At 45.9% G+C, this 26409-nt stretch overlaps 1 protein-coding gene across 1 annotated transcript in view; it reads left to right on the forward strand.

Annotated features, from left to right (window-relative positions):
• Positions 1 to 26409, forward strand: part of NTNG2 (netrin G2) — a 207353-nt gene that overhangs the window by 122557 nt on the left and 58387 nt on the right. Inside the window, exon 3 of the mRNA XM_063936769.1 lies at positions 2201 to 2844. Coding sequence (XP_063792839.1) covers positions 2201 to 2844 — 644 coding nt within the window. The remainder of the gene's footprint in view (positions 1 to 2200; positions 2845 to 26409) is intronic.

The raw sequence follows: 26409 nt of genomic DNA on the forward strand, positions 1-26409 counted from the left end.
TTGTATAAGCTCAATGTCCTCTAGAACTTACAAGCGAATGACGCCAGCCGCCATTCCTGATGTTTGCTAATAAAGCGTGACTAGGTTGGCGACCATTCTGACAGACTGCAGATTGTATTGAAACTAACAGAGCTGCATAGACGGCAGTATAACAATATGTGAGAATAATTGTTTTCATTCTGCTCTTTTAAAAGTGTACATATGCAATAAAAAAAAAGTGGAATTTTTTTTATAAATAAAAGAAAGTAACTAAAATGCATTATATACATGGTAGAAGAACCATACTTGGCAACTCTCCGTGATTGTCAGGGAGACTCCCTGTTTTAGCAGCAATCTCCCTGACTCCCTGAAGAGCCTAGCAATCTCCCTGATTGCACCGTACCTTCATTATGTAGCTGCTAATATTTTGGGAAAAAGAAATCAGATATACATAAAATGGGATCATCAGTGCCATTTCCCTGCGCTGGTTATAGGGCACAATCATCCCTATGGTTACATGCATTTTAAAATGTTTCTGACGCCCACTTACACGTAATCATGTGTAAACCAAGAGTAAAACACAATAGTACATGGCCAAGCCCTGAATATAGCGGTCCAGTATCCCACATAAGAAGGATCAGGCGTATGTTGGCCTAATAAATCACCTTTTGTGGAATTTACAAGTCCGTTGGAGTGCCACCTGATCCATCTTACGTAGGATATAGGAAGGCACCACAGCATTTACATACAGGGCCATCCACGTGCAAGTAGGATCCACAGGAGGTGTCACTCTCCGGACTTGCAAATAACAGTCATCGACACTCCTTAGTCATCCCCTATATCCCCAATATCCAAACTACAGTGTATGTAGTTGCTTTGGGGCTCATTAACATTTGGATTCAAGTTCATTTGTTGACTCACCTGTCTTGCGGAGCAGTACACCTCCACTTTAGCGCCATGCTTATAGGTGTTGCTTTCACAGTCTCCCTGAATTGCTTTCTGAAATGTAGGCAAGTATGTGTAGAACCTAAGTGTATTTTAAATTACAGTGCAATGTATTGCCTTTATAATGCTAACTCTGCAAGATGTGCTTTGGGGGTCCGTACGCAGCGGCTGCCTTCGGTTGGTCTGCGCACGTGCACTGGCTGCAGTGCGTGACCCTTCTTCTTGCAGCTGCATCGGATCGGATCCTCCAGATTGAATGTGCTGCACTTTCAATCTGGTCCGACCCTGCAGGTGTGGTTGGGATCGCCCGGGATCGCCCAAGATACATCGTATGCAAAAGGACAGCATACGATGTATCGTGGGTGATCCTGCACCCAGGGATGCTGCCGGGAGTGATCGCCCGCGACATGTCCGTCTGACATGTCGCGGTAGTGTATGGGGCCCTTTACCTTTAAATGAAAATTCTAATTTTCTGAATTTGCTCTTTCTTCACCTGAAACCAAAAGATTGTTTATTTAATGCACAGAAGTATTATTAATTTTATTTATTGTGCTGCAAACAATGCAACAGCTTAGATTTAGGATATAAATTGATGGAAGCAGATACAGTGACTGCTCAAACCACTGCCCGTCATACTCATTACCTGACAGTTTCCTAATCTAGGTTGCACAATAGTGTAAGAAATCCATTTTGTCAGCTTCAATTTTTGCGATGATTGACGGTCCATACGCATCACTTTCACAAATATGAAATGTCTTTTACATAGAATTTTTTTGTTGCATTTTATATATATATATATATATATATTGTTGCACTTTAAAATTTGAATGATACAGAATAAATAAATTGAAACAAAATAAATAAAATGACAATATTTCTAGAACACAAAAATATGTCTCACGCTGATTATTGTAGTACCATATCGGAGGAGCCTCATATGCCTCCAGGTGAGTTGACTCTCAATTTAGAAACACATGACTATATGACCCAATGTGAGGCTAATATTATGTAGTATAGGGCCACCTGAGTATAGGAGTCTTGATGCGACTGGTGGCTTATCATGTATTCGCAAATATGTGAGTCCTCTACTTTTTATTATTATGTAGTATGCAGGTCTCTTTTACTGGCTCTTTGCAGAGTGCTGAGGGAATTAGTGTCTTGTTTTTTTTAAGTGCACAAAAACATATTTGGTTCTCGGATCGCAAATTGTTGAAATAAAAAATGGATAAAGAGCATAAGAACATCATCACACTTTCTTTTGTCTTTCTTCCACCAGGAGAACCCATACCTCTGCAGCGATGAATGTGATGCCTCAGCTCCCGACCTAGCCCACCCGCCCAGTCTCATGGTCGACAAAGATGAGGAAGGTCTGGCCACCTACTGGCAAAGCGTTACATGGAAACGATACCCAGAGCCGCTAGTTGCTAACATCACATTGTCTTGGAACAAGACTGTAGAGCTAACTGATGACATTGTGGTGACGTTTGAGTATGGACGTCCCACTGCTATGATGTTGGAGAAATCACTGGACTATGGCAGGACTTGGCATCCATACCAGTACTATGCTGATGACTGCATTGAAGCCTTTGGCATGACCCCCAAGAAGGTGGTTAATCTTATAGCGAGTAACATCAGCCGTGTGCTGTGCACAGAGGAGTACTCCCGCTGGGCGGGCTCTAAAAAGGAGAAGAATGTGCGCTTTGAGGTTCGAGAACGTTTTGCAATCTTTGCTGGCCCAGACCTTAGGAAGATGGAGAACTTGTACACACGGATGGAGAGCGCCAAAGGTTTGAAGGACTTTTTCACTCTCACTGACTTGCGACTCCGGCTTCTGCGCCCGGCGTTAGGTGGGACATATGTGCAGCGAGATAATTTAAGAAAGTATTTCTACGCCATCTCCAACATAGAGGTGACTGCAAGGTGAGTGATTTTTTTTTCAATCTGTAGACTTAAGTCACCAATTCTTATCTTTTTCAGACGTTTAGGGGCTTTTTGTGTTCTGCATAAAGCCATAAAACTGTAAGAATTAGGTCATTAAATATATATCTTATGGCATTATTAGGGAATGACCTCCAAGATCACTTGGCCAACCCATGTCAAAGGTAACTGCAGTTTGATCCAGTAGTTTTGTCCATTAGTTTTATCGGGGTGGATGTATCAAGTCTCTTAGAGAGTGAAGATGTGGACAAGTTGCAATGGGCAACTTCTCCACAGGCCCTCTTCTCCACTCATTTCACTGTTTGATACATCAACCACATGGTCTTGAACACCAACCAGTTTTGCAAAAATGTATACAATGTGGCTGCCATTCTGGTTCGGGCAATGGTTAACACTTTGTGACTGGCAGTGGTACCAATGCAATGAGGTTTGGCAATGGAGTATGTGCAAAGGGCCTCATAATAAGGAAAGTGATGGAAACTGTTAGATGTGACAGCCAATACAGTCTGAACAATGGGATCTGGGAGTGCAGTGTGGCTGGTAATGGGGTTGGATTAAAACGGAAATAAACCTTTCAATTCTTCCACACACTATGAGGAAACAAGGGCCTGATGAAACACACACCAATCTACAAATAGATGATAGGTTCAGTGTTAGCAATAGAGTCATACAGAATTATAGAGTTGATACAAGGTGGCTGAAATTACTCCCGCTGTATGTGCATGAAACGAAACGCGCATATTCGCTCCTATGCAGATTTGGGTGCATCTTTGTGAGTAGAAAGCCTCTATTTGTACACTCAGTATCATGGCTGTCATCGTCATCAGTGCATGCTTGCACCAGCCTTATTCTTGGTGCAATTATACCCCTGAAAACAGGAGTAGCTATGCTCCAAGTTAGTTAAATCTATAGAACATGTGTAGTATCCCCCCCCCCCCCCCTTCTCATCACTCGTATCTCAAACTGTCTCTCTGCTATCTCTTCTTGGATGTCCCAGCGCTTTCTTCAACTTCACATGTCTAAGAATGAGCTGATCATCTTTCCCTCCCACACAACCTCCCACAATTTCATTATCTGGCACACCTATACCCTCTAGCCCCCAAGTGTGCTGTCTCGGGGTAATCCTTGACTCCTTCCTCTCCTTCAAACCACACTTTCAGCACCGCTCACAAACCTGACATTTTCATCTCAAAAAGATTTCCAGGATCAGACCCTTTCTGACCCAGGAGGCTACTAAGGCCCTTATCCACTCACTGGTCATCTCCAGACTAGATTACTGTAATCACCTCCTGACTTGCATCCCCTTAAAAATGCCTTTCTCCACTCCAATCTATCTATAAGATAGCTGCAACCTGGCTCATCTTCCTCACCAAACGCACTACGTCCACCTCCCATCTCCTACAAGCCCTTCCCTTTCAGAATCCAATTCAAGCTTCTCACACTTGCCTACAAAGCACTTGGCCACTCCTCTCCCATTTACATCTCTGCCCTTATGTCCCTTTACACTCCCATCCGTCCTCTTCGCTCTGCTAATGCACGCTGATTACTTTCTCCCACTCCTACCTCCAAGATTTTTCATGTGCTGCTCCCTTTCTCTGGAATTCTCTACCTCTCCCCTCAGACTCTTCACCTCTCTACAAAACTTCAAATAGGCTCTCAAGATCCACTTCTTCACCAAACCCAGCAAATCTCATCTTAGCCCTCTATTCCACGCTCTGTGTCTACCCCATCTGTGTCATTACTGTCTGTCTGACTTTAGAATGTAAGCTCTCACAAGCAGGGTCCTCAACCGTCATGTGCTTATCCTTTACTTAGTTTAATAATCTTCGACTGATCCAAATCCTGCGATTTTCTGCCACCCTGATACTAATGTCAGTGTCATCTGCTGATGTACCTATATTTATTTACCCTGTACTTGTCCTATATTGTCTTCAACTGTAACTCGCTGTTTTCCTGTTTTGATTATTTGTTTATGTACTCTGTAATTGGGCGCTGCGGAACCCTTGTGGTGCCATATAAACAAAGTATAACAATAATAATAACAATAATAATACAGACAATAGAGAGTGATAAAGGCATGTAGTACAATAAAACAGTGCTCTTGACACATCTAATTAATGGCACTACTGTAATTTGTTGTTCCTGAATAAAATTGCACAAAATCATCAATAAAACAAGATTCTTATGCATTTTGCCCTGTACAAGATTAAGCTGCAGTGACCAAGGACTGTGCTTCTGTCATGACAAATGACCAAGAAATGTACATTAAAGATGTACCCACAAACCCTGGATTGGTGACCAAGGGGAGATGTACTGTACAGTATCAAGCCTTCTAAACAGTGAAGAAGTTAAGACTTTTCCCATAGAAACCAATCAGATTCCGCTAATCATTTAATGAACTCGATACATGCTAGCTTGTCTCCATCTCCACTCTCTATGTGGATTGACACATCTCCCCCTACGACATGTAGCTCCATACCAAACTGATTCAACCTGACTTCCGTAGTCTCAGACACCAGTCATTATTATCCAGCTCCCCATTAAGGAAGAAAAAAGAGCTGATGAAACGCAGGATAAATAGAGAAATGTCAGCATACAGCTAAATTAGAGCAGGGTTATTGTTAGCACTTAAATCAATAACGGACAAAAGCTTAACGCAACGCTGAGACGACTGACATGTGAGAGCCCCCCAGGGGCCGGCGTTACATCACAACCAAAGGGAGCAACTGCACCCTTTACCTACTGGAGAGATCATCAGGTTTATTCTGTAACACACAAAGTTTAATAGGGGAATTAGATATTTGTAGTGTTGGACTGTAGACCCATTATTATCTGTGGACTAAGTTGTGTCTAGAATGGAAAACAATTGAAATGTACAGTACAATTTGATTAATTAAAAAAATACAACTGCTTTTTTTGCTTGTAATTTAGGAAGAAATTGGGATGTTTTTCTGTTTATCTTTATTATAAAGGGGAAGATTTATCAAACCTTCTAAACAGAGCAAGTGAAGGTACTGCCCACAGAATCAGTTTCTAGCTATATTTTATCTAGTACATTCTACAAAAGAATAGCTAGACTCTCATTGGTTGCTTTTGGCACCTCCTCCACTAAATCTGCCCAAAGTGTCTTGATGTTGTTGCACTTCACCATGTTATTTGACACGATTGTATTTTTCATGGGGCAATCAACTATACCAAAGGGGCGTGGTCTAGCCGATTAGGGTGTGGCCATTGCAAGTCTGGGAATCTGTATCACTGTGTTGGTGGGGGAGCGTGGCATGAGATTTGGAAGAGATGTATACTGCAGTGCACAGCTTCATATTTAATTTATGCACCTTGTTATGTTATTTTTGCCCCTCACTTATGAGACAGTTGAGCAAAGAAAATTCCCAACTGATTTTCGCAGTGTACTGGAATGGCCATTCAGAGGCAGCCTTTAATAGCAAAATCATTTTGCAGAACCTGATGTGGTTTGTATTGTTTACACTGTTCTGGATTTTGAACAAATCTGTCTGTAGATTAATGTATTGTGAGAAGTCCTGACCCATGAAGTATACATTGCCTTGATGTTGATCATTGGCTCTGATTGGCTAAATTGGCAAAAATCATCACACAAGGAGTTACCACCTCTGCCATTTACAATAGCAACCACATTTTAGTCTCCATTTTTCTAATTCTGTCTACAAACTTATATCAAATGTCTGGTTGATCTGCAGCACCTTGTTCCTAGAGTGTGTGCCTGCGGCAATACATTTTTAGATGGTGCAATAGTTTTAGAAATGTCAAGTTGGAAAAACAGACAGTTTTTTTGTGGAATTCTAGAGTTTCTGTATTATTTAAAAATGTTTTTTTATGATCCTTTCCAACTGTTTGTTTCAACGAACGGTTGTTTCCAGGGAATGAAAGCCATGTTGTCCTATGGAATCTGTCGCAGGCGTAGCTCCCAACATGACTCATTCCAGGAGGGACAAAATGCTCTGCTCGTGGATTTCCCGCTTAATTTCTGATTGCCGTCACCTGTTTGAGCAGAATAATTGATAAGAAGGGTCAGGATAACAGAGCCTTTTGTTCCTCCTGAAAAGGGTCATACAGTAAGTGGCTCCAGCAAAAGACCTATTTCGTTGATAAATACCATAACCTTATCTCAAGGGTTTTTAGTTACAACATATTCCTAAAACTTTTAGTTTTAAATAGAGCATAGGTTATTTTATAGCAAGGATTATGAACTAGAGCCTCAACTAGTAAATCAGGATTTCTCTCTAATCATGTTAAGGTAAACTAAGCTATTTGTCTTGATTAGTAATTATTCCTCCTGTGTCTACAAAGGGTAAGCAGCAAAACATGGGCCTTTAAAAGGTTTAGGGGACTGCAGTTGAGAATTTGTTCCGTAAATGCAAAGGGAGAAGCTTCCTGCTAGTACACAGTCTGCCAGCTGCTTACTGAGTCCGTCAGTTTTGCTTGTCAATATGTGTCCTGTACATATTGATCCCATGAGTAACTGGAGTCAGACACAGGCTATAGCCAGGAAAGCCAATTTAAGAGGGGTATAGGAGGAGACAGGATGAGAGAATGGGTGTGAGTTTAGAGGTGAGAAAATAGGTGAAAGAGAGAGAACACTGTATAGAGGAAAATACTGAGAGGTGCAGAAAGACAGAGAGAGAGAGAGCGAGAGAGAGGGAGAGCGAGAGAGAGAGAGAGAGAGAAGAAGAAGAAGAAGAAGAAAAAGAAGAAGAGAAAACTCCATGAAAATGGCCGCTGAGCCATTTTCACTGTGTTTTCACAGTGCTGCGGATGCCGGCGCTGGACTTCGGAGGGGTGAGTATTTTAAAAATGGGTGCAGCGTGTGCGGTGGGGGCCCCTCTGGACTCAGGGGCCTGTGTGCACCGCACACACTGCACCCATTATTGAAACGCCAGTGCCACTGACATGATGTGAGGAAGGGAATGGAGGCAGCAAGAAGCCGCAGACTGAGAGTTGTATAGTGGGAAGAGCAGGGTCCCTTGGGGGACCAAAAAGGGGTCCGGTCACTATACAAAGTGAGTCAGGGAAGCAAGATATGCCTGTATACTAGATCTCCAACCAACGCAAATTAACGAACAACTATAATTCTAATTTACCATCCTCATCCCGTAACGAAGCACGGGTATTCAGCTAGTATGTACATAACAATGAAATCAATAACTTCCTTTGTTTCATAATTATCCTTGTTCTCCCTCCTTCCTCTAGTCTCAGCGGAATCATTTGTCTCTTGACTCAATATTAGTAGGATCACAGGGGCTCCGCTTCTTCCTATCTTACTCTGTCACCGACAGCCCTAATAGGGTCTAATTAAAGTTAATCAGCCATGGAGTGATATTCCGATGCAGTCACTTAAACAGAATCTGGTTTCAGAGAAGTGAATCAATTCAGGATTAATTACTGTGTCTCTTCAAAAGCGGAGGTACTGTGTCATTAGAATAACACACACTATCTGATGCGTATCATCCCAATCACAGAAGCTACATTTAGGCACTCATAATAAAACTACTTAGAAGTGTGGCGCACCTCTGTCTTTCATTACTCTTGGTGAGTACAGGAAACTGAGGCGATGACAAGCTGACCCTTCTGTGCAGTGTGTGAGAGCTTCGTTAGCTGGGCGGAATTATCTGACCTAAATTGGGAACTGATCTGTATCACGAGATCCTAATAACATATGAAAAAGAAAATTGATTACACAAGTAACACACAAATTATTGCAATTTCATGTATTTGTTGAACACATTGATCTAATGCACAAAGGGCTTAATTCAGACCTGATCACAGCAGCAAATTTGTTAGCTAATGGGCAAAACCTGGGGCCTAATTCAGAGTTGATCGTAGCCGTGTAAAATTTTGCACGGGTACGATCAGTTACTCAGACATGCAGGGGGACGCCCCGCATGTCTGGGTCTGCCCCACCGCACAAGTACAAAAGCATCGCCGCTACTCAGTTGCCCAGCACAGGGCTAGTCCGCCCCGCATGTCTGGCTCTGCCCCACCGCACAAGTACAAAAGCATCGCACAGCGGTGATGCTTTTATGATTGACGAGTAGCTCCCTACCAGCGCAGCTCCTGTGTGCTGGCAGGGAGCTACTCATCATTGTCCAGGTTGCAGCGGCTGCGCGTGACGTCACGCAGCCGCCGCGGCGCCCGGTACGGGCACACCTGCGTTGCCGGGACCGCGCCACTAAAATGGTGGGCAAATGCCGCCAGCCCGCCCAGCGTCCGCCTCTGCCTGTCAATCAGGCAGAGGCGATTGCAGTGCTGATATGGCCTTCGGCTGTCTGGCATGCGCTGGCGCACTGTGGCGCCAGCGCATGCGCAGTTCAGACCTGATCGGCTGCCGTGCGAAAACGCTCAGCAGCGATCAGGTCTGAATTAGGCCCCATGTGCACTCCAGGGGGGGCAGATTGAGAGAGTTAGATTTGGGTGGGTTATTTTCTTTCTGTGCAGGGTAAGTACTGGCTGCTTTATTTATACACCGCAATTTAGATCTCAGTTTGAACTCACCCCACCCAAATCTAACTCTCTCTGCACATGTTATATCTGCCCCCCCCCCCTGCAGTGCACATGGCTTTGCCCATTAGCTAACACATTTGCTGCTGTGATCAGGTCTGATTTAGGCCCAGTGTCCTTGTTATCAGCAGTAACTGATACTATACTGTAATCATTCCGAGCCAATGAAATGACAATTCTCAGTAAGAAAGGTAGAGGGGCGGCCGATGCTGAATGCGAACTGTGCCAGTTGGTGCAGCAAATCGTACATGAAATGACTGTGCATATGCACCCATGTGTAATCCTACCACTTACTTCTACTTGGCTGTGGTATAATAGATCTACACAAATTACATAGACAGTCAATAGGTCGACCTTATATGGTCGACATGCAAAAGGTCGACAGGGTCAAAATGTTAACTGTGTCTAAAGTCGACAGGTAGGAAAGGTCAACAGGGTTAAAGGGTCAACATGGAAATGGTCGACACAAATAAGGTTGATACACGTTTAATGTTTTTGTCTAAAATTTGTCCATTTCCCAATCTGTGACCACAATTAGTGCAAACATAAACCTCATGGGCTCGTTTCACTTGCCACGCTTTGGGCAAGGCACCTCGCTGCACCCAGCACAGGTATACCCAATTGTAGTCCACGTGGATGGTAACTTAAGCAAAAGTTTAAAAAAAAAAAACTTGTGGCAACCATTTCTGTGTCGACCTTTGTCATATCGACCTTTTGAACCCGTTGACCTTTTGTACATGTTGACCTATTGTATGTCGACCACATTGGGTCAACCTATTGACTGTCTAACTAGACAATGTCTATCAATACATTGGAACCCCTTCTCCTTGTGCATGGAAAGGCGCAACAGGGAGAAATAGGAGTGTTTCCAAGTGTTTCTGCAATTGGGTACAGGTGGAGAAGGGGAACTAAGACACACATAGGCACATTGGGGGTCATTCCGAGTTGATCGCTAGCTGCCGTTATTCGCAGCGCAGCGACCAGGCCTAAAATCGGCATTTCTGTGCATGCATACGGGCCGCAGTACGCACGCGCGACGTACTTTCACAAAAAACTATGCAGTTTCACACAAGGTCGAGCGACTCTTTTCCGTCGCACTGTTGATCGATGAGTGATTGACAGGAAGTGGGTGTTTCTGGGAGGTAACTGAGCGTTTTCCGGGAGTGTGCTAAAAAATGCAGGCGTGTCAGGTAAAAACGCAGGCGTGCCTGGGGAAATGGGGGAGTGGCTGGCCGAACGCAGGGCGTGTTTGTGACATCAAAGCAGGAACTAAACAGACTGAAGTGATCGCAAGGAAGGAGTAATTCTGCAGCTACTCTGAAACTGCTTGAAAAAATTTCAGCACTGTTCTGCTAAGCTAAGATACACTCCCAGAGGGCGGCGGCTTAGCGTTTGCACTGCTGCTAAAAGCAGCTAGCGAGCGATCAACTCGGAATGAGGGTCATTGTTGGTTCTCAGCAAACCGCTTGCGATTGGCTGTTTGCAAATACTCCACTGCTGAATTACTTCATCATGTGGGCATATATTATACTTTGGTTTGTAAAAGTTGTCTGGTTTTTATTTTTTTTATTTTGCCAATTAGAGAGGTTTTAGTGGTTTTATTGATGCTTAGTGCATTTGTTGCATATAAAATAAATAAAAACAGGTAGCACCAGAGGCAGGGGTGTTCTAACAGAGGAGGCGGCCTGTGTGCACCACCGGGTGGGCCCACCTCTCTGCACAGCACAGCAGTATCTGGCATTGTTCCCACTATGTTCTGGAGACCAATTTGACTACTGCGGCCATTTTGGACACGACTGCAGTGCCCGATGCTGGACTCCGGAAAGGTTAAGTATTCCAATATGGGTCCAGTGTGTGCGGTGTGGTCCCCCTGGGGGGGTCAGGGTCTCATGTGCACCAGACACATTGCACCCATTATAGAAACGCCAATGGCCAGAGAGCTTCCGCCATGATGCTAGTTGTACTAAATCTGGTGCCCTGATAGTGATTTCTGGCATATGCTCTGGGCTTGCCCCAACATTTATAGCTCTTGGACTTGGGTCTGGGCTGATGTCAGTGCTACAGTCCTATGGTCCCACCAGTGGAGGCCAAGCTTGATATATACCTAGAAGACCTCATCAATAAAGTTCAATATAAATATGTCCTCTGCATCTCTACCCTACATTGTCACACTTGCCAGAATCTGATTTGCTCCCGAGTATTGCGACATTCATAAATGGAGAGCTTTACTGGATCATATAGCTGACCATGAGATATATTGTTATACTAGCAGAGTAGCTCTCCTCAAATACCACACACTTTGGGAATATCAATTGTTTGCTGATCGGGCCAATAATCGGCCGCCACCGAGCACCAATTATCGCTCTGTTAGACATAAGCACTCTATCAGCATGCCCGACAGATGCAATAATCAGTACTCAGTTCTGATAGTGGATATACCCACCACCAGACAGATAGACCAATTAATCTGACAGTGTATAACAACGTCAGATAATTACTCTGTCTGATGGTGACATTTATCTCAAGGTATATGGCCAACATAATCCAAACTTGCTGACTGTCCGTGATTGTCAGGCAGACTTCCTGAAACAGTGGTGATTTCCCTGACTGCCCGAACAGTCTCGCAATCTCCCTGAGGCTGGGCTGGGTGTGATGGCACAGTGATGATGTCATCACTCCACCCACCATGCAGGAAACACATGGGTAGTGATGGCCATTGAAGGCAGTACCATTAGTTCTGCCATTAGCCTCTGCCATCAGACCAGCGCCAATGCTTTCTCAACATAGGGTGCCACTGTCGTTGGCAATCCCCCCCCCCCCCCCCCAAAAAAAAAAAAAAAAAAAAACATGCATATGCCATTGTCCATAGAACACTGATAGCTGTAAACCATCAATGGTCGACTTCCATTTGTACACTAGGGAGAAGAATAAGGAGGGTGTGCTTCAAGAAAATGGTGCTGTCTGATGAATATACATGGACCTGGTTTAAGACAGAGCGTTAGAGGGGGTCAATTAAGATGCTAGAAAACAGAAGAGTGCTTCATAATTAATGCACAGTTACTTACACCTATGGTAAAACATATCACATTATGATATATACATGTGGTTTATATGTACAAAACTATGCAATTCCTTTGGGGCTTATTTGCAGTTGGAACGTGAGTCGGTTTAGTGACAAGCCTCCCTGGAGCAGTACGCATCCTACTCAGTGCTGCACACATAGGTGTTGGTTCCACAAGCTCCTTGAAAGGCTTTTTCAAATGTAGTCAAGAATGTCCTAACTTAACATATATAATTTTGAGCTAAGGCAGTTTGAAAATATGCAGTAGTCTTAGCACTCACACTACTCTGCCTTCCCCGCCTACTATAATAGGACTTGTCAGCCAGCCACAGCTTGTGTTAAGTTTATTTTTCTCTATTTTGCAAGGAAAATGCTACATTCCTTCAGAGCTGATAAGGTTACATGTTTCTCAACTACAAGTCAGCAGAAAAAAAATGAGAAGCAGTTCAACTTTTAATATGAATGAAAAAAAAAGTGGTCTCCTCCTTTGTGTCCCCATTTTGCGTCATCTGCATTTGTCATGTATTGTATATGTAACTGCTGGGAAGTAAGTAACATACTGTGAAAGTTAGAATATTCTGGACAATGCAGAATTTGTACACATTTCAGCCGCATCTGCACTTGCTATTGATATGTAGCTAAATGGTTAATCGCTATGTGACTCGTCTGTCTAAATAATATCACATGTATTATTCACCAAACAAAGGTCAGACTGTAGACTCCACATGCAGGACTTGTTTACATGCATCGATAAAAGTATTTGCGTGTGCACAAGTCTGTCACTGTGCTATTGGAACATAACAGTGCTGTACAGATGTACAATACTTGTATCATCTGTATACTGTTATATTGTATAAAACCCTACCCTGGTTTGGAATCAACATGTGGACTAACCCCCTTGATCACATCCGCAATATACCTACCAACTTGTAGGCATCTGCCAAAACTGTATAGTATACTTTCAAGCAAAGAGGTGTAACTACACTGTAATGGGGCCCTATCACCTAAGCAGTGTGCAGGTACTCCCATTTCCAGATATAGCATTTGCGTGAAGCATAGGCTAGTGCAAGTACGCAGTGATGATGATGATGATGATGATGATGAGAATCAAGCTAAGTGTACTTATAAGGGTTAGGAATAATAATTTTCAATGCACAGTGATGATGCTGCAACTCTGCATATGAGCAAATATGTGCGTTTATTTCTCTGAGCGCAATGTGTCCAACTCAGTCCCTTTAAATATAGCTTGTTTGCAATCTCAATATAGTGTCATATCTCAACAGCCTGTACATGCAGGACCAGATTAACGGGGTAGAGGGCATCTGACGTGGTCGCCCCAGGGCCCCTCCACACAGGGTTGAACAGATACCCAGTGAGACCTGTTATAGGGAGCACTATGACAACATAGGGACACTGTGTGGGATAACAGGGAACACTGTGGCATCTATTATAGTAACATCTATGTGGCATAATAGAGGACATTATGGTATCATAGGGGACACTGTGAGGCATAAAATGGGACACTATGTGGCATAACAGGGGGCCACATATCCTCACATATTTTCTCTCTTTTTACTTTCATATCCTCCTCACGCTGGCCATCATTGCTGTGTGACCATATCATACAGCCCACCAAGAACCTTTGCAATCTGGTGGACCGTTATTCAATAGGTAGCACCTATCCTTGTGCATCAAAGCCTATTTCCCTATAAACTGTAAGACTACGAGTCAGACTTTCCTACCTCTGTGACTGTCTGTTACACTCAATGGAATTTGCTGCGCTATATGAGAAACTGCTAATAAATAAATAACAGGAGACACTGTCTGGTATAACAGAGGACACTGTAGTATCATAGGGACATTGCGTGGCATAAAAGGGACAATGTGTGGCATAACAGGGGACACTGTGGCATTATAAACTACACAATGACATCATAGGGGACACTTTGTGGAATAAAAAGGGACATTGTATGGCATAAAAGGGGACACTGGCATATAACCAGTCACCGTGTGGCAGACTAGGGGACACTGTGTCATCATAGTGGACACTGTGTTTCATAATAGGAGACACTGTGTGGCAAACAGGACACTGTGTGGCATATGAGTACATAGTGTGCTATAATGTAAAATTATTGGTATGGGTCCCCGCAAAGGAGTTGCCATGGGACCCCAATATTCTGGTCCTTTGTACATTGAGGGTCATTCAGGCCTTGCCATTAATGTGGACCGTATTGCAGTTTGCAAGTGGAAGCAAACTGCGCATGTGCAGCGGCTGCATTGTGGCTGTGCAGACTTACACGTTGCGGCTGCACCCCGATGGATGCTACCACAATGTAATTGACAGTAGCAGTCGTTCGCAAGGTGGCGGCGTGGTGTTAGGAAGCCAGGGCGAGCCATACGGGGGAAAGCCAGGACAATTTTCCCACCGGCTGCGTGACGTCACGCGCAGTCGCTCCGATTAAAAAATGGCAGCCGACCGCCTGACAGTGCATCCAGACTGCGCTGCCAGGGGTCAACCTTAGTTCCGATGTGTTCGCAATCATAAATGCTGCGCGGCCTGTGAGGAGATGAACGCAGATCAGGCTGCGTATGCAGAAATCTGCATCCATCTCTGAATAAGGTCCATTACCTGTGTATAGAATTTCTGTGCATCGAATTGTGAATATTCACTGTGTTCACTCATGTGTCACTGTATGCGTGTGTGCGTGTGTGTGTGTGTGTGTGTGTGTGTGTGTGGTTATTATTGCAGTAACCTTTTTGATTAAACTTGCAGGTGAGGGACTCAGCGAGCTGTAGACAGTAAATAATTCAGACCCTCATTGTTTTTTATGCCAGTGGCTAGGAAAGAAATGCATATTTTCAGGGCCGGTGCAAGGTCTCTTGATACCCTAGGCAGAACTTCAGCTTGCTGCCCCCCACAAACCATACACCAGTGTCCACTTAGAGGTTCATAGTTTAACAGCTGCAGTCGGCATTAATTTTCACAAGGATGCATCTATCAGAGTTAGCATCTCATTTTGTGATAAGCAGACTGGGTATGGGTCGTTGGGTCGACCTACCTTAGGTTGACACTCATTAGGTCGACCACTGAAGGTCGACATTGCCATTAGGTCGACAAATCAAAAGGTCGACATGAGGTTTTTTACTTTTTGCTGTCGTTTTCTCCGTAAAGCGACGGGGAACCCAAATTAGTGCACCGTGTCCTCTTGCATGGCATGCTTCGAGCAGATTAACCGTTCCACTCGTAGTCTATGTGCATCGTTAAGTATTAAAAAAAAAAAAATATGGAAAAACTCATGTCGACCTTTTGACCTGTCGACCTGGTACATGTCGACCTAATGGCATTGTCGACCTTCAGGGGTCATCCTAATGAGTGTCGACCTAAGCTGTGTCGACCTAATGACCGTAACCCAGCAGACTCAGGGCTGCCCCCCCAACCCCCTCCCCCCCAGATCCTGGGACCCTAGGCAGCTGCCTAATGGGTAGAGCCAGCCCTGCGTATTTTGTTTTATTGAATGACCCTATTGCAGAAAGTGAAATTAATTTTAATTTCTCCAAAACTATAGTCAGCATTAGATTGTAAGCTCTTAATTTAATTTTGTCTATTCCCACCTTGTCAGCAGGTGTGTTCTTGTTTCGTATTCTGTGAGTTCTATATTAGGCTTTTAATGCATGTTGGTCCACGTCCCCGGTTTCCCCAATGCTGGCCGCCCCCGCCCCTCCCCCGCAAACACCTCTGCCTATCAGTCAGGCAGAGGCGTTCACATATTTGCGCCGCGAGCGCAGGATCCGTTCTGCACCTGCACAGAACAAGTCCTGCATATGCGCAGGACTCACCGGGAAATGCAGTAAGGATCGCATCAGTGATCCTTACTGAATTAGCCCCACTGGCCATTCCTAACAAAGATTAATACTGAACCTCTAATGGGCCCTACACACTGACCGATTACACTGAAAGATACAGTATGAACGATCTCCCCCCATCACCCTCTTCCCCCTGCCGGGTCGCCTGTCGGCTGTGTTGGCCATCGGGCACCTCGGCAAGTGTGTAGGGCCCTTAAGAACTGAACTAACTATACTAATATAAGTGCATGCAAATGATGTTATTATAATACTAATTATTAATATGCAGATGATTTTATAAATAATAGCCGGATTGGAACTTTTATGTGAAATGTATGTATGTGTCATTTTTTTTCTTTTCTTGTATGGTGGTCAGAGTCCTTAATTACGTGGCTGTCTAGAATAAGAGGTTTCCTCTGTTATAGTAGCAGCAGCCCAACTAATCAAGTAAAGCGTGATATCCATTGCCGCTAATTAGAATCAATAGACCAGCGCCCATTGTGTGTTTTGTGGTTGATCTCTAAGGCAGTCAGACACTCTTGTGGTGTGTCTTTGGACCTAATTCAGAGTTGATCATAGCAGCAAATTTGTTAGCAGTTGGGCAAAACCATGGCCCTCATTCTGAGTTGATCACTTGCTAGCTGCTTTTAGCAGCCGTGCAAACGCTAAGCCGCCGCCCTCTGGGAGTGTATCTTAGCTTAGCAGAAGTGCGAACGAAAGGTTCGCAGCGCTGCTACAAAATAATTTTGTGCAGCTTCAGAGTAGCTCCAGACCTACTCCTAGCTTGCGATCACTGCAGACTATTTAGTTCCTGTTTTGACGTCACGAACACGCCCTGCGTTTGCCCAGCCACGCCTACGTTTCCCCAGCCGCTCCTGCGTTTTTAACTTACACGCCTGCGTTTTTACACACACTCCCCGAAAACGGTCAGTTGCCACCCAGAAACACCCACTTCCTGTCAATCACTCTGCAGTCAGCAGTGCGACTGAAAAGCTTCGCTAGACCTTGTTTGAAACTGCTACGGCCGTTGTGAAAGTACGTCGCGCGTGCGCATTGCGCCGCATACGCATGCGCAGAATTGCCATTTTTTTGCCTGATCGCTGCGCTGCGAATGAAAGCAGCTAGCCATCAACTCAGAATGACCACCCATGTGCACTGCAGGGGGGCAGATGTAACATGTGCAGAGAGAGTTAGATTTGTGTGGGTTATATTGTTTCTGTGCAGAGTAATGGGCCCTACACACTGGCCGTCATCACTGCACGATATGAACGATCTCGTTCATTAATGAACGAGATAACGTTCATATCGTGCTGTGTGGAGGCACCAGCGATAAACGATGCGCGGCCCCGCGCTCGTTCATCGCTGGTGCCCTGTCGGGTGTGCATGCAGGCCAATATGGACGAGATCGTCCATATTTGCCTGCATGTTTACGGAGCCGGGTGACGGGGGGAGTGAAGAAACTTCACTCCGCCCGTCACTGCCCCCCCCCCCCCCCGCCGCCGGGTCACCCGTCGGCCGTATCGGCGGTCTGGCAGCTCCGCGGCACATCGCCGAGTGTGTAGTGCGCATTAATACTGGCTGCTTTATTTTTACACTGCAATTTAGATTTCAGTTTGAACACACCTCACCCAAATCTAACTCTCTCTGCACATGTTATATCTGCCTCCCCTGCACTGCACATGGGTGGTCATTCTGAGTTGATCGCACGTAGCAACTTTTTGCTGCTCATGCGATCAACTTGACGCCCCCTATGGGGGAGTGTATTTTAGCATAGCAGGGCTGCGATCACTTGTGCAGCCCTGCTATGCTCAAAAAGTTTCCTGCAAAACAAGACCAGGGTCAGACCTACTTACCCTGTGCGATGGATCGAACGACGAAGGTCCCGGGATTGACGTCAGACATCTGCCCTCCAAACACCTGGACACGCCTGTGTTCGGATTTCCATGGCCGGAAAACGGTGAGTAGACACCCCAGAACGCCTACCCACTGTCAATCTTCTTGCGAACGCACTAGCGATCACTTTCTTCTGGTCGTTGCCCAGCGATGGCCGTCGCCGGGCAGCGACGTGCATGCGCATTTGCGACCGCCAAGCATGCGCTGTTCCGATCTGTTCGCACCGCAGCGGAGAACCGCTGCATGCTAACGGGTCGGAATGACCCCCATGGTTTTGCCCAACTGCTAACAAATTTGCTGCTGCGATCAACTCTGAATTAGGCCCTTTATCTGTTACCAGTCTTAATATATATATATATATAAAGGGAGAAACATTAATTAATTATAAAATACATAATTTACACTACACAAGGCTTTAAAATAAACCTTGGCTACTGAATGCTAATTATTTTATTATTTATTATTTTCAATTTAGTTTGCAGAATTTTATACTTGGCTGTTTTGGTTCCTGTAAGTTACTGGTGGACCATGGGTCACATGGCCGATGGGCAGGTGGGCCGAATCGGTCACTCAGAGAGCCGGGAAGGCCGCGCACAGCGCAGCCTCCGGCTCTCTGGTTCCCAGGGGGTTCCATTGTCTCCATGGAAATGAGGGCGTGCCGCAAGTCCATGCCCCCGGTCTTGCGGCGTGCCCCCAGCAACCATCGCCATGGTAATGGGGGGGTGCCACGAGTCCACGCCCCATGACTCATGGCACGCCCCCATATGTCGCACGCACCCCCCCCCCCTACCGATTGCCAGGGCCGAATTAAGGCCCAAGTCCGTCCCTGAAACATCACATCACAGGGGCTCCGTTGGGTTTAGGCTATGCAGGGGTTAGGACTAAGGCTACGCAGGGGTTAGGAGTAGGACTAAGGCTATGCAGAGGTTAGGACTAAGGCAATGCAGGGGTTAGGACCAGTGGTGTCGAGAGAGGGGAAAAGGCGTACAGATTACCCAAGTCTGCGTATGCCTGGGGGCCCAAACAAGGGCACACCAGTAGCCATTTTTGTTGGTGAGGAATTTTTTTGTTCTTTAATATAAATCAGTAAGAGGGCGTGCGAGCGGCGGGTCGGCTGCCCAGAGGGGGAATGTATGTGTGTGTCACCTGGCTGTTTCTAGTGTATGTAGCCCTTAAGGCTATGTAGGGGTTAGGATTAAGTATGTAGAGATTGGGACTAAGTTATGTAGGTGTTATGACTAAGGCCATGGGGTATATTCAATTGATGTTGGATCCTTTCTGACGGAAAAGATCCGACATCTCAGTATTCAATGAGCGGATTTGGACGTTCCCGACAATACCAATTCGACTTTCTTGAAAGTCGGATTGACTTTGTCGGAAACGGGGCTAAAACCTGACGGATTTGTGAGGAATCCGACAGAAAACGTGGATCTGTTGCTATTCCGCCGATCCACGTGTTTTCCGACAAGTCGGAATTGCCGGCTTGTCGGAATAAAGGCAGGGGGATTGAATAGGTCGGAAAAGACAAGACAGCAGTTTCCGACTACAATTGAATACCCCCCTATGCAGGGGTTAGGAATAAGGCTATGTATTAGGACTAAGGTTTTGAGATAGTTTGGACTGAGACTATGTAGAGGTTAAGAGTAAGGTTATGTAAAGGATGGGACTAAGGATATGAGGAGGTTAGGATAAGGCCAGGGCCCTCATAACATATATGCACACTGGGCAAGCCAAGGGCCTCACAATTCTAGGGGTCTTCAAGCAAGGGTGGGCGGTGGTGAAACATTCAGAGCAGCCAGGCAGCATTCTCTACCTGCCTCTTAGCCTACAGCCAGACAGCATGCTGATTGGTGGATGGCTGGAGCTATTCACCAATTAGAGTGCTAACAGCCATTCACTGTGTGGAAGTAAGTGGAGAGATGGCTCAGGACTCTAGGAGTGGCATGCTATGATTTTTTAAATTGGTTCCCGGTGAATGGGTGGGTAGGGTTTCCTAGTGCACTGTTTTGCCCAGGGCCTACAATGATGTTACAATTGCCCTGGATAAGGCTATGTAGAAGTTAGGACAAGGCTATGTAGGAGCTAGGACTAAGGTTAGGCAGGATTTAAGACAATGCTATGTAGGACTCAGGACTAAGACTATTTAGGCGTCAGAACCAAGGCTATTTAATGTTCAGGACTAAGGCTATGTAGGGGTCACAACTAAGGCTGTCTAGTGGTCAGGACAAATGCTATGCAGGGAGTTAGGACTAAAGCTTATGCAGGGGGTATGACTAAGGCTATATAGGGGTTAGGACTAAGTAGATGTAGAGGCTAGGACTAAGACTATGACTATGTAGAGGTTATGACAAAGGCTATTAGGGGTTTAGACTAAAGCTATGTAGCAATTAGGACTAAGGCTATGTAGAGGTTGAGAGTCAAACTAAGGCTATATAGAGGTTAGGACTAAGATTATGTAGAGGGTGGGACTAAGGATATGGGGTGGTAAGGTCTAAAGCTGTGTAAATATTTGGACTAATGTTATGTAGAGGTTAGGATTAAGGCTACATAGAGGTAAGGACTAAGGCTATTCAGAGCTTAAGACTAAGGCTATGTAGGGGTTAGGATCAAGGCTACTGTAGGAGTTAGTACTAAGACTGGGCTAGATGTAATAGGATGCAATTTTTTGGGGTGTCCAACGTTTGTAATAGGGTGCGATTGGTTTCCCCTCTAACCACAAGGTCAATTGGTGTTGACCCTTGCGGTCTCATCAATTTAACAGCTCCCAGCATAGTAATGAATGGAGTACAGCATTCATTACAATGGGCAAGCTGCGATTTGCTGTGCCCTGGGAGTATAGAGCCAATCAGGAAGCTACAATGATGTCAGCGGCTCCTGATTGGCTGGGGAGTTCCTGTAGTGATATTAGTATCATAGAGAGACCCCATTTGCGTAGTAGAAGTGTATGTGTAAACATACACTTCTACCTGTCTGCTGGATCGGGTTAGTGGCGTTTTTATTTTTAACCCCTGGGTTGCCTACTTGGAATAAAGAGGACCGATCAACACAGGATTAGTGAGTATAAAATATTTTTCTGCATGAGATTACATTGGTTTCCACAGGAAAGTGGATCTTGATCCAGAGGTACCAACAGACTAAAGCTTTGCTGTCCCAGGATGCATTGGGGCCTCCTCTATAACAATGCCTCCAGGCACTGAGAGCTCAGTTTTCGAGTTGGTGCCTGCAGCAGCAGGTCACTTAACAGGAGGGCTGACTGGGCAGCCCTGAAAAGATTTTCTTAAGAAGATTTCTATTTCGCTGGGCTGTTAGCGCTGTATGTCGGTGTGACATTCAGCACTGCGGCTCCATCACCTCCCAAGCGGCGTTGCATACTCCCGCGGCCTAGTTCCCGGGTACTTGCGACGGAGACGTCCCGGCTTCGGCACAGACTGCTCTCCTGGTTCGCGAGCCTGCTATGGGAAAGAGGTAGGGTCCCCCAGGCGGGACCTGCCATTAAATGGCGTTCCGTTCGTGACCTAGGGAGATGGGTCGCGGTACTGGTGTGGACACTGTCACTGGGCAGGGACCCCACTAGACCACCAGGGCATTGGAGCACAAGTCGGGTGTACTAACGCCCCATTTAATAAGGTTCGCTAGTACCTGGGGTGTACGTCCAGCATAGGGGAGGCGGCGCTTACCTTTTAGCCCCTCCCCAGGCCCAGGGCGCCATCTCACAGATTTCCCGCCCTGGAGCTGCCTCACGCTCTCTCTCACTCCCTGATTGAGATGCTGGGTGCCATTTTCTGAGCATAGCTGCTGCTGGTCTCTGGGATTGCAGGGCAAGGTCTCCCTTGTAAAGCCACCTGTATACAACGCTGAGACTTAACTAAACACTCAAGTATCCAACATGTCTTGATACAGACAGCGTTAGTTGAGAAAGTGTGTACCTTTACAGAATATATTGTACAAGTATTCTGATATATCCAGCGGTCACTGACCACGCTGTGAGATATATATATATATATATATATATACTGTATATATATATATATATATATATATATATACACTAGTCCAGTGCAGCTTAATTGTGATAATAATTTCTGCATTGCCTGTGATTGTGTACCTGTATCTGCTGTGTGGTTTCATTCTCAGTGTTTCCCATATATAACTGTCACTATATTCTGTACCCTGGGCTAGGTGCGTCTGGGCTTTGTAATATAGTATTGCACAGTATTTTTCTACTAAGTATATTCTACTGTGTTACAGTCAAGTAATACCAGGTTTTATCCGCAGGTATTGTTTTGTCTGGCTTAATCGCACTATAATAGCCCTGTTGTTGCATATATATCATAATGTCTAACAGGGCAGTAAATCTGTGGAAACTCCTGCTTCATGCAGAGCATGCTCCAATGATTTATCAGAGGGGGAAGTATTGTGTGATGGTCTCTGCATTACTTGTCATGCACCTCCCAGTCAATCCGCAGCTCCTTCACCCACACAGGAGCCACCCTGGGCTGCGTTCACCACCCTGCTGGGTACGCTGGTGGAATGCCTAGCGCCCCCTATGGGACCACTGGTGCCACTACCACTACAAATTGTCCCTATGGTTAAACCGCCTTGGGCAGAACATTTTTCTAACCCACTGCAGCAGCTATATCAGTCTCTGGTTAGACAGAAATCTACCCTAGGTCACTCCCATGCCCCTGGGCCCTCTATGCGGGCTGCTTCCTCGTCACAATCTACAAACCTCTCTGATGTTTCGTCTGAAGAAGAGGGAGAGCATACGGTCCTGTCAGATACTGAATCTTCTGTTACTGATGAGGATTCTCCCTTGCAAATTGATGTCCCTACCTTGGTGGTTGCTCTTAAGCATATATGGCAAATCACTGATGAGGAGGATCCCACTACTGTGGCTAAGAAAACTATTGTTGCATCTTGGGCAGCAAAAGGTATTGAGGCGTGGGTTCAGGCGTTAGAGGAAGAGCTGCCTGAGGATATTTCTGACAATGCCAGACAATACCTGTCTCACTTCACCACTGCCTCCTATTACATTCATGAGGTGTTCTCTGAGGCGGGCGTATTGGCAGCCAAGGCGTCATCTACATCTGTCCTGGCTCGCTGCACACTGTGCTTGAGGTCGTGGAAAGTGGACCTGGACTCCAAAATGACTTTGGAGGTACTCCCCTTCACTGGGGACATTTTGTTTGGGGAAGACCTAAATAAAATTGTGTCTGAATTGGCAGCTGCTAAGACGGCTTTTCTCCCTACTACCAATCCTTCTGCACAGAATGCAAAAGGTACCACTTTTTGCTCCTTTCGGCCTCAAGGGAAAGCAAAGGGTCAGTCATACCCAAGACAATCTCATGCTCCTAAAACCACCAAGCCCAAGATGAAACAGTCCTGGGCAGCCCGTCAGCCTGCTTCAAAACATGGCAAACCTGCTGCATGACGGGGTGGGCCTCTTCCTGGGGGACCCCAGAGTGGGAAGCCGACTTCTACAGTTAGCCCAGGTCTGGTTAAACACCACTTCAAATGCATTGGTACTGGAAGTTGTTTCTCACGGGTACACTGTCTCCTTCAAGAGACGTCCCCCTCACCAGTTCTGCACTATGGCTTTCCCTCCGGATCCATTAAAGGCGCAAGCTCTACAAACGGTTGTAGGTTCTCTCCTGGGTACAGGAGTGGTTGTGCCGGTACCTCAGTCCCAGAGGGGCAGAGGTTACTACTCGACCCTGTTTCTGGTCCCGAAACCCAATGGGTCCTTTCCGGCCTATACTTAACCTCAAATCTCTGAACAAGTTTGTGAGAGTATCCAGGTTTTGTATGGAAACACTGCACTCAATTGTGCTGGCTATGGAACCCGGAGACTATATGGTATCCCTGGATATACAGGATGCATATCTGCATATTCCTATTGCCATGTCACATCAGCAGTTCCTGTGGTTTGCTATTGGCAACCTTCACTACCAATTCCAGACTCTGCCATTTGGACTGGCTATGGCTCCTCGGATCTTCACCAAGGTCATGGCCGTGATGACGGCCCATCTCCGTTGCCAGGGAGTCAGAATCCTGCCATACTTGGACGACCTGCTGATTATGTCAAATTCCCACAAAGACCTCCTCAGTCATCTGCAACTGACGGTGAGGTTTCTACAAGCCCATGGGTGGCTAATCAATTGAAGAAGTCCTCACGAGTCCCAGTTCAGCGCATGATGCACCGTGGGGCACTCTTGGACACACACAGTCAAAGACTGTTCCTGTCTCCAGACAAAGTCCTGAAGCTTCAGGACAGGATAAGATGCTTCCTTCGTCGGCCCAGAGTGTCGATACACTTGGCGATGCAAGTACTTGGACTGATGGTGTCAGCCTTCTACATGGTACGCCCAATTTCATTCCCGCCCTCTACAATGGTTAATCCTTTCCAAGTGGAACGGCCTACCTCATCAGATCAGATCCAAATGATCTCTTTGACTCCTGAGTTTCGCCTGTCGCTGACCTGGTGGTCCAGGACCAGCAATTGAGCAGGGGCCATCCCTCCTGAAACCTCGACTGGGTCCTACTGACAACAGACGCCAGTCTGAGGGGATGGGGAGCGGTGTTAAAGCAACACTCTTTTCAGGGTAGTTGGACCAAGGAGGAATCACTTCTCCCAATAAACATTTTAGAGCTGAGGGCAGTGTTCAATGCACTATCTCTTGCCCTGCTTCTGATATGGAACAGGCCTGTTCAGGTACGGTCAGACAATGCCACCACAGTGGCATACATAAACCATCAAGGCAGCACTCGAAGCCGCATGGCAATGATGGAAGTGTCAAAAATCCTTTGCTGGGCGGAACATCATCTGCCAGCCATATCGGCAGTATTCATTCCGGGCGTCCTGAACTTGGAAGAGGACTTCCTCAGTTGCCAGGACATGCACTCCGGAGAGTGGAGTCTTCATTCAGAAGTCTTTCAACTCCTAGTGTACAGCTGGGGCCTACCAGACGTAGACCTCATGGCGTCTCAACACAATTACAATGTTCCGGTCTTCAGATCTCGTACCAGGGATCCTCAGGCAGCGTTTGTGGACGCACTGGCAGTTCCATGGAACTTTCAGCTGCCCTACGTATTACCTCCGTTGTCTCTACTGCCTTGGTCCTATGAAAGTTCAAACAAGAAGGAGGAATGCTACTTGTCACTCCAGCGTGGCCCAGACGGCATTGGTTCTCAGACCTGCAGGGTCTGTCGACAGGGTGTCCACTTCTTCTTCCTCAGCAACCAGACCTCCTCGTACAGGGCCCTTGTCTCTACCCAGACCTGGCCAGACTGGCTTTGATGGCGGGGCTCTTGAAGCATCACTCCTGAGGGCCAAAGGATTTTCCGAGGCAGTTATTCAGAGGCCTGGACTTAGGTCTTCGTCGGGCCTCTCTCAAGGATCACATATCTGCCTTGTCGGTATGGTTTCAGAGAAAAACTGCGTCTATACCTGACGTTCATACTTTCACTCAGGGTGTCCTACGAATTCAGCCTCACTATGTTTCTACTGTGGCTCCATGGGATCTATCTGTTTTACTGAATGCCCTGCAAGAGTCTCCATTTGAACCTCTTGAATAGGTGGACCTTAAATGGCTCACGGACAAAGTCCTGTTCTTGCTGGTGATTGCCTCTACAAAATGGGTGTCGAACTTAGGCGCTTTGTCGTGTCGTCCACCCTTTCTGATATTCCACCGTGACCGGGCGGTTCTACGAACTCGACCAGGTTATTTGCTTAAGGTGGTGTCATCTTTTCACCTTAACCAAGAGATTGTGGTCCCGGCCTTTGGGCCTAATTCAGATCTGATCGCAGCAGCAAATTTGTTAGCTAATGGGCAAAACCATGTGCACTGCAGGGGAGGCAGGGGAGGCAGATATAACGTGCAGAGAGAGTTAGATTTGGGTGGGTTATATTGTTTCTATGCAGGGTAAATAATGGATGCTTTCTTTTTACACTGCAATTTAGATTTCAGTTTGAACACACCGCACCCAAATCTAACTCTCTCTGCACATATGTTATACCTGCCTCCCATGCAGTGCACATGGATTTGCCCATTAGCTAACAAATTTGCTGCTGCGATCAGATCTGAAATAGGCCCTTTATCTCTTTGGACTTGTCTCCCAAAGAACGTTCTTTGGATGTGGTTAGGGCTCTCCGTATCTATGTGGAGAGGACTTCCTCTGTCAGAAGGTTTTTGTCCAGTTTGGTTTCCACAAACGTG

This window comes from Pseudophryne corroboree, chromosome 8 (assembly GCF_028390025.1).
Source record: "Pseudophryne corroboree isolate aPseCor3 chromosome 8, aPseCor3.hap2, whole genome shotgun sequence".
Classification (NCBI taxonomy): Eukaryota; Metazoa; Chordata; class Amphibia; order Anura; family Myobatrachidae; genus Pseudophryne; species Pseudophryne corroboree.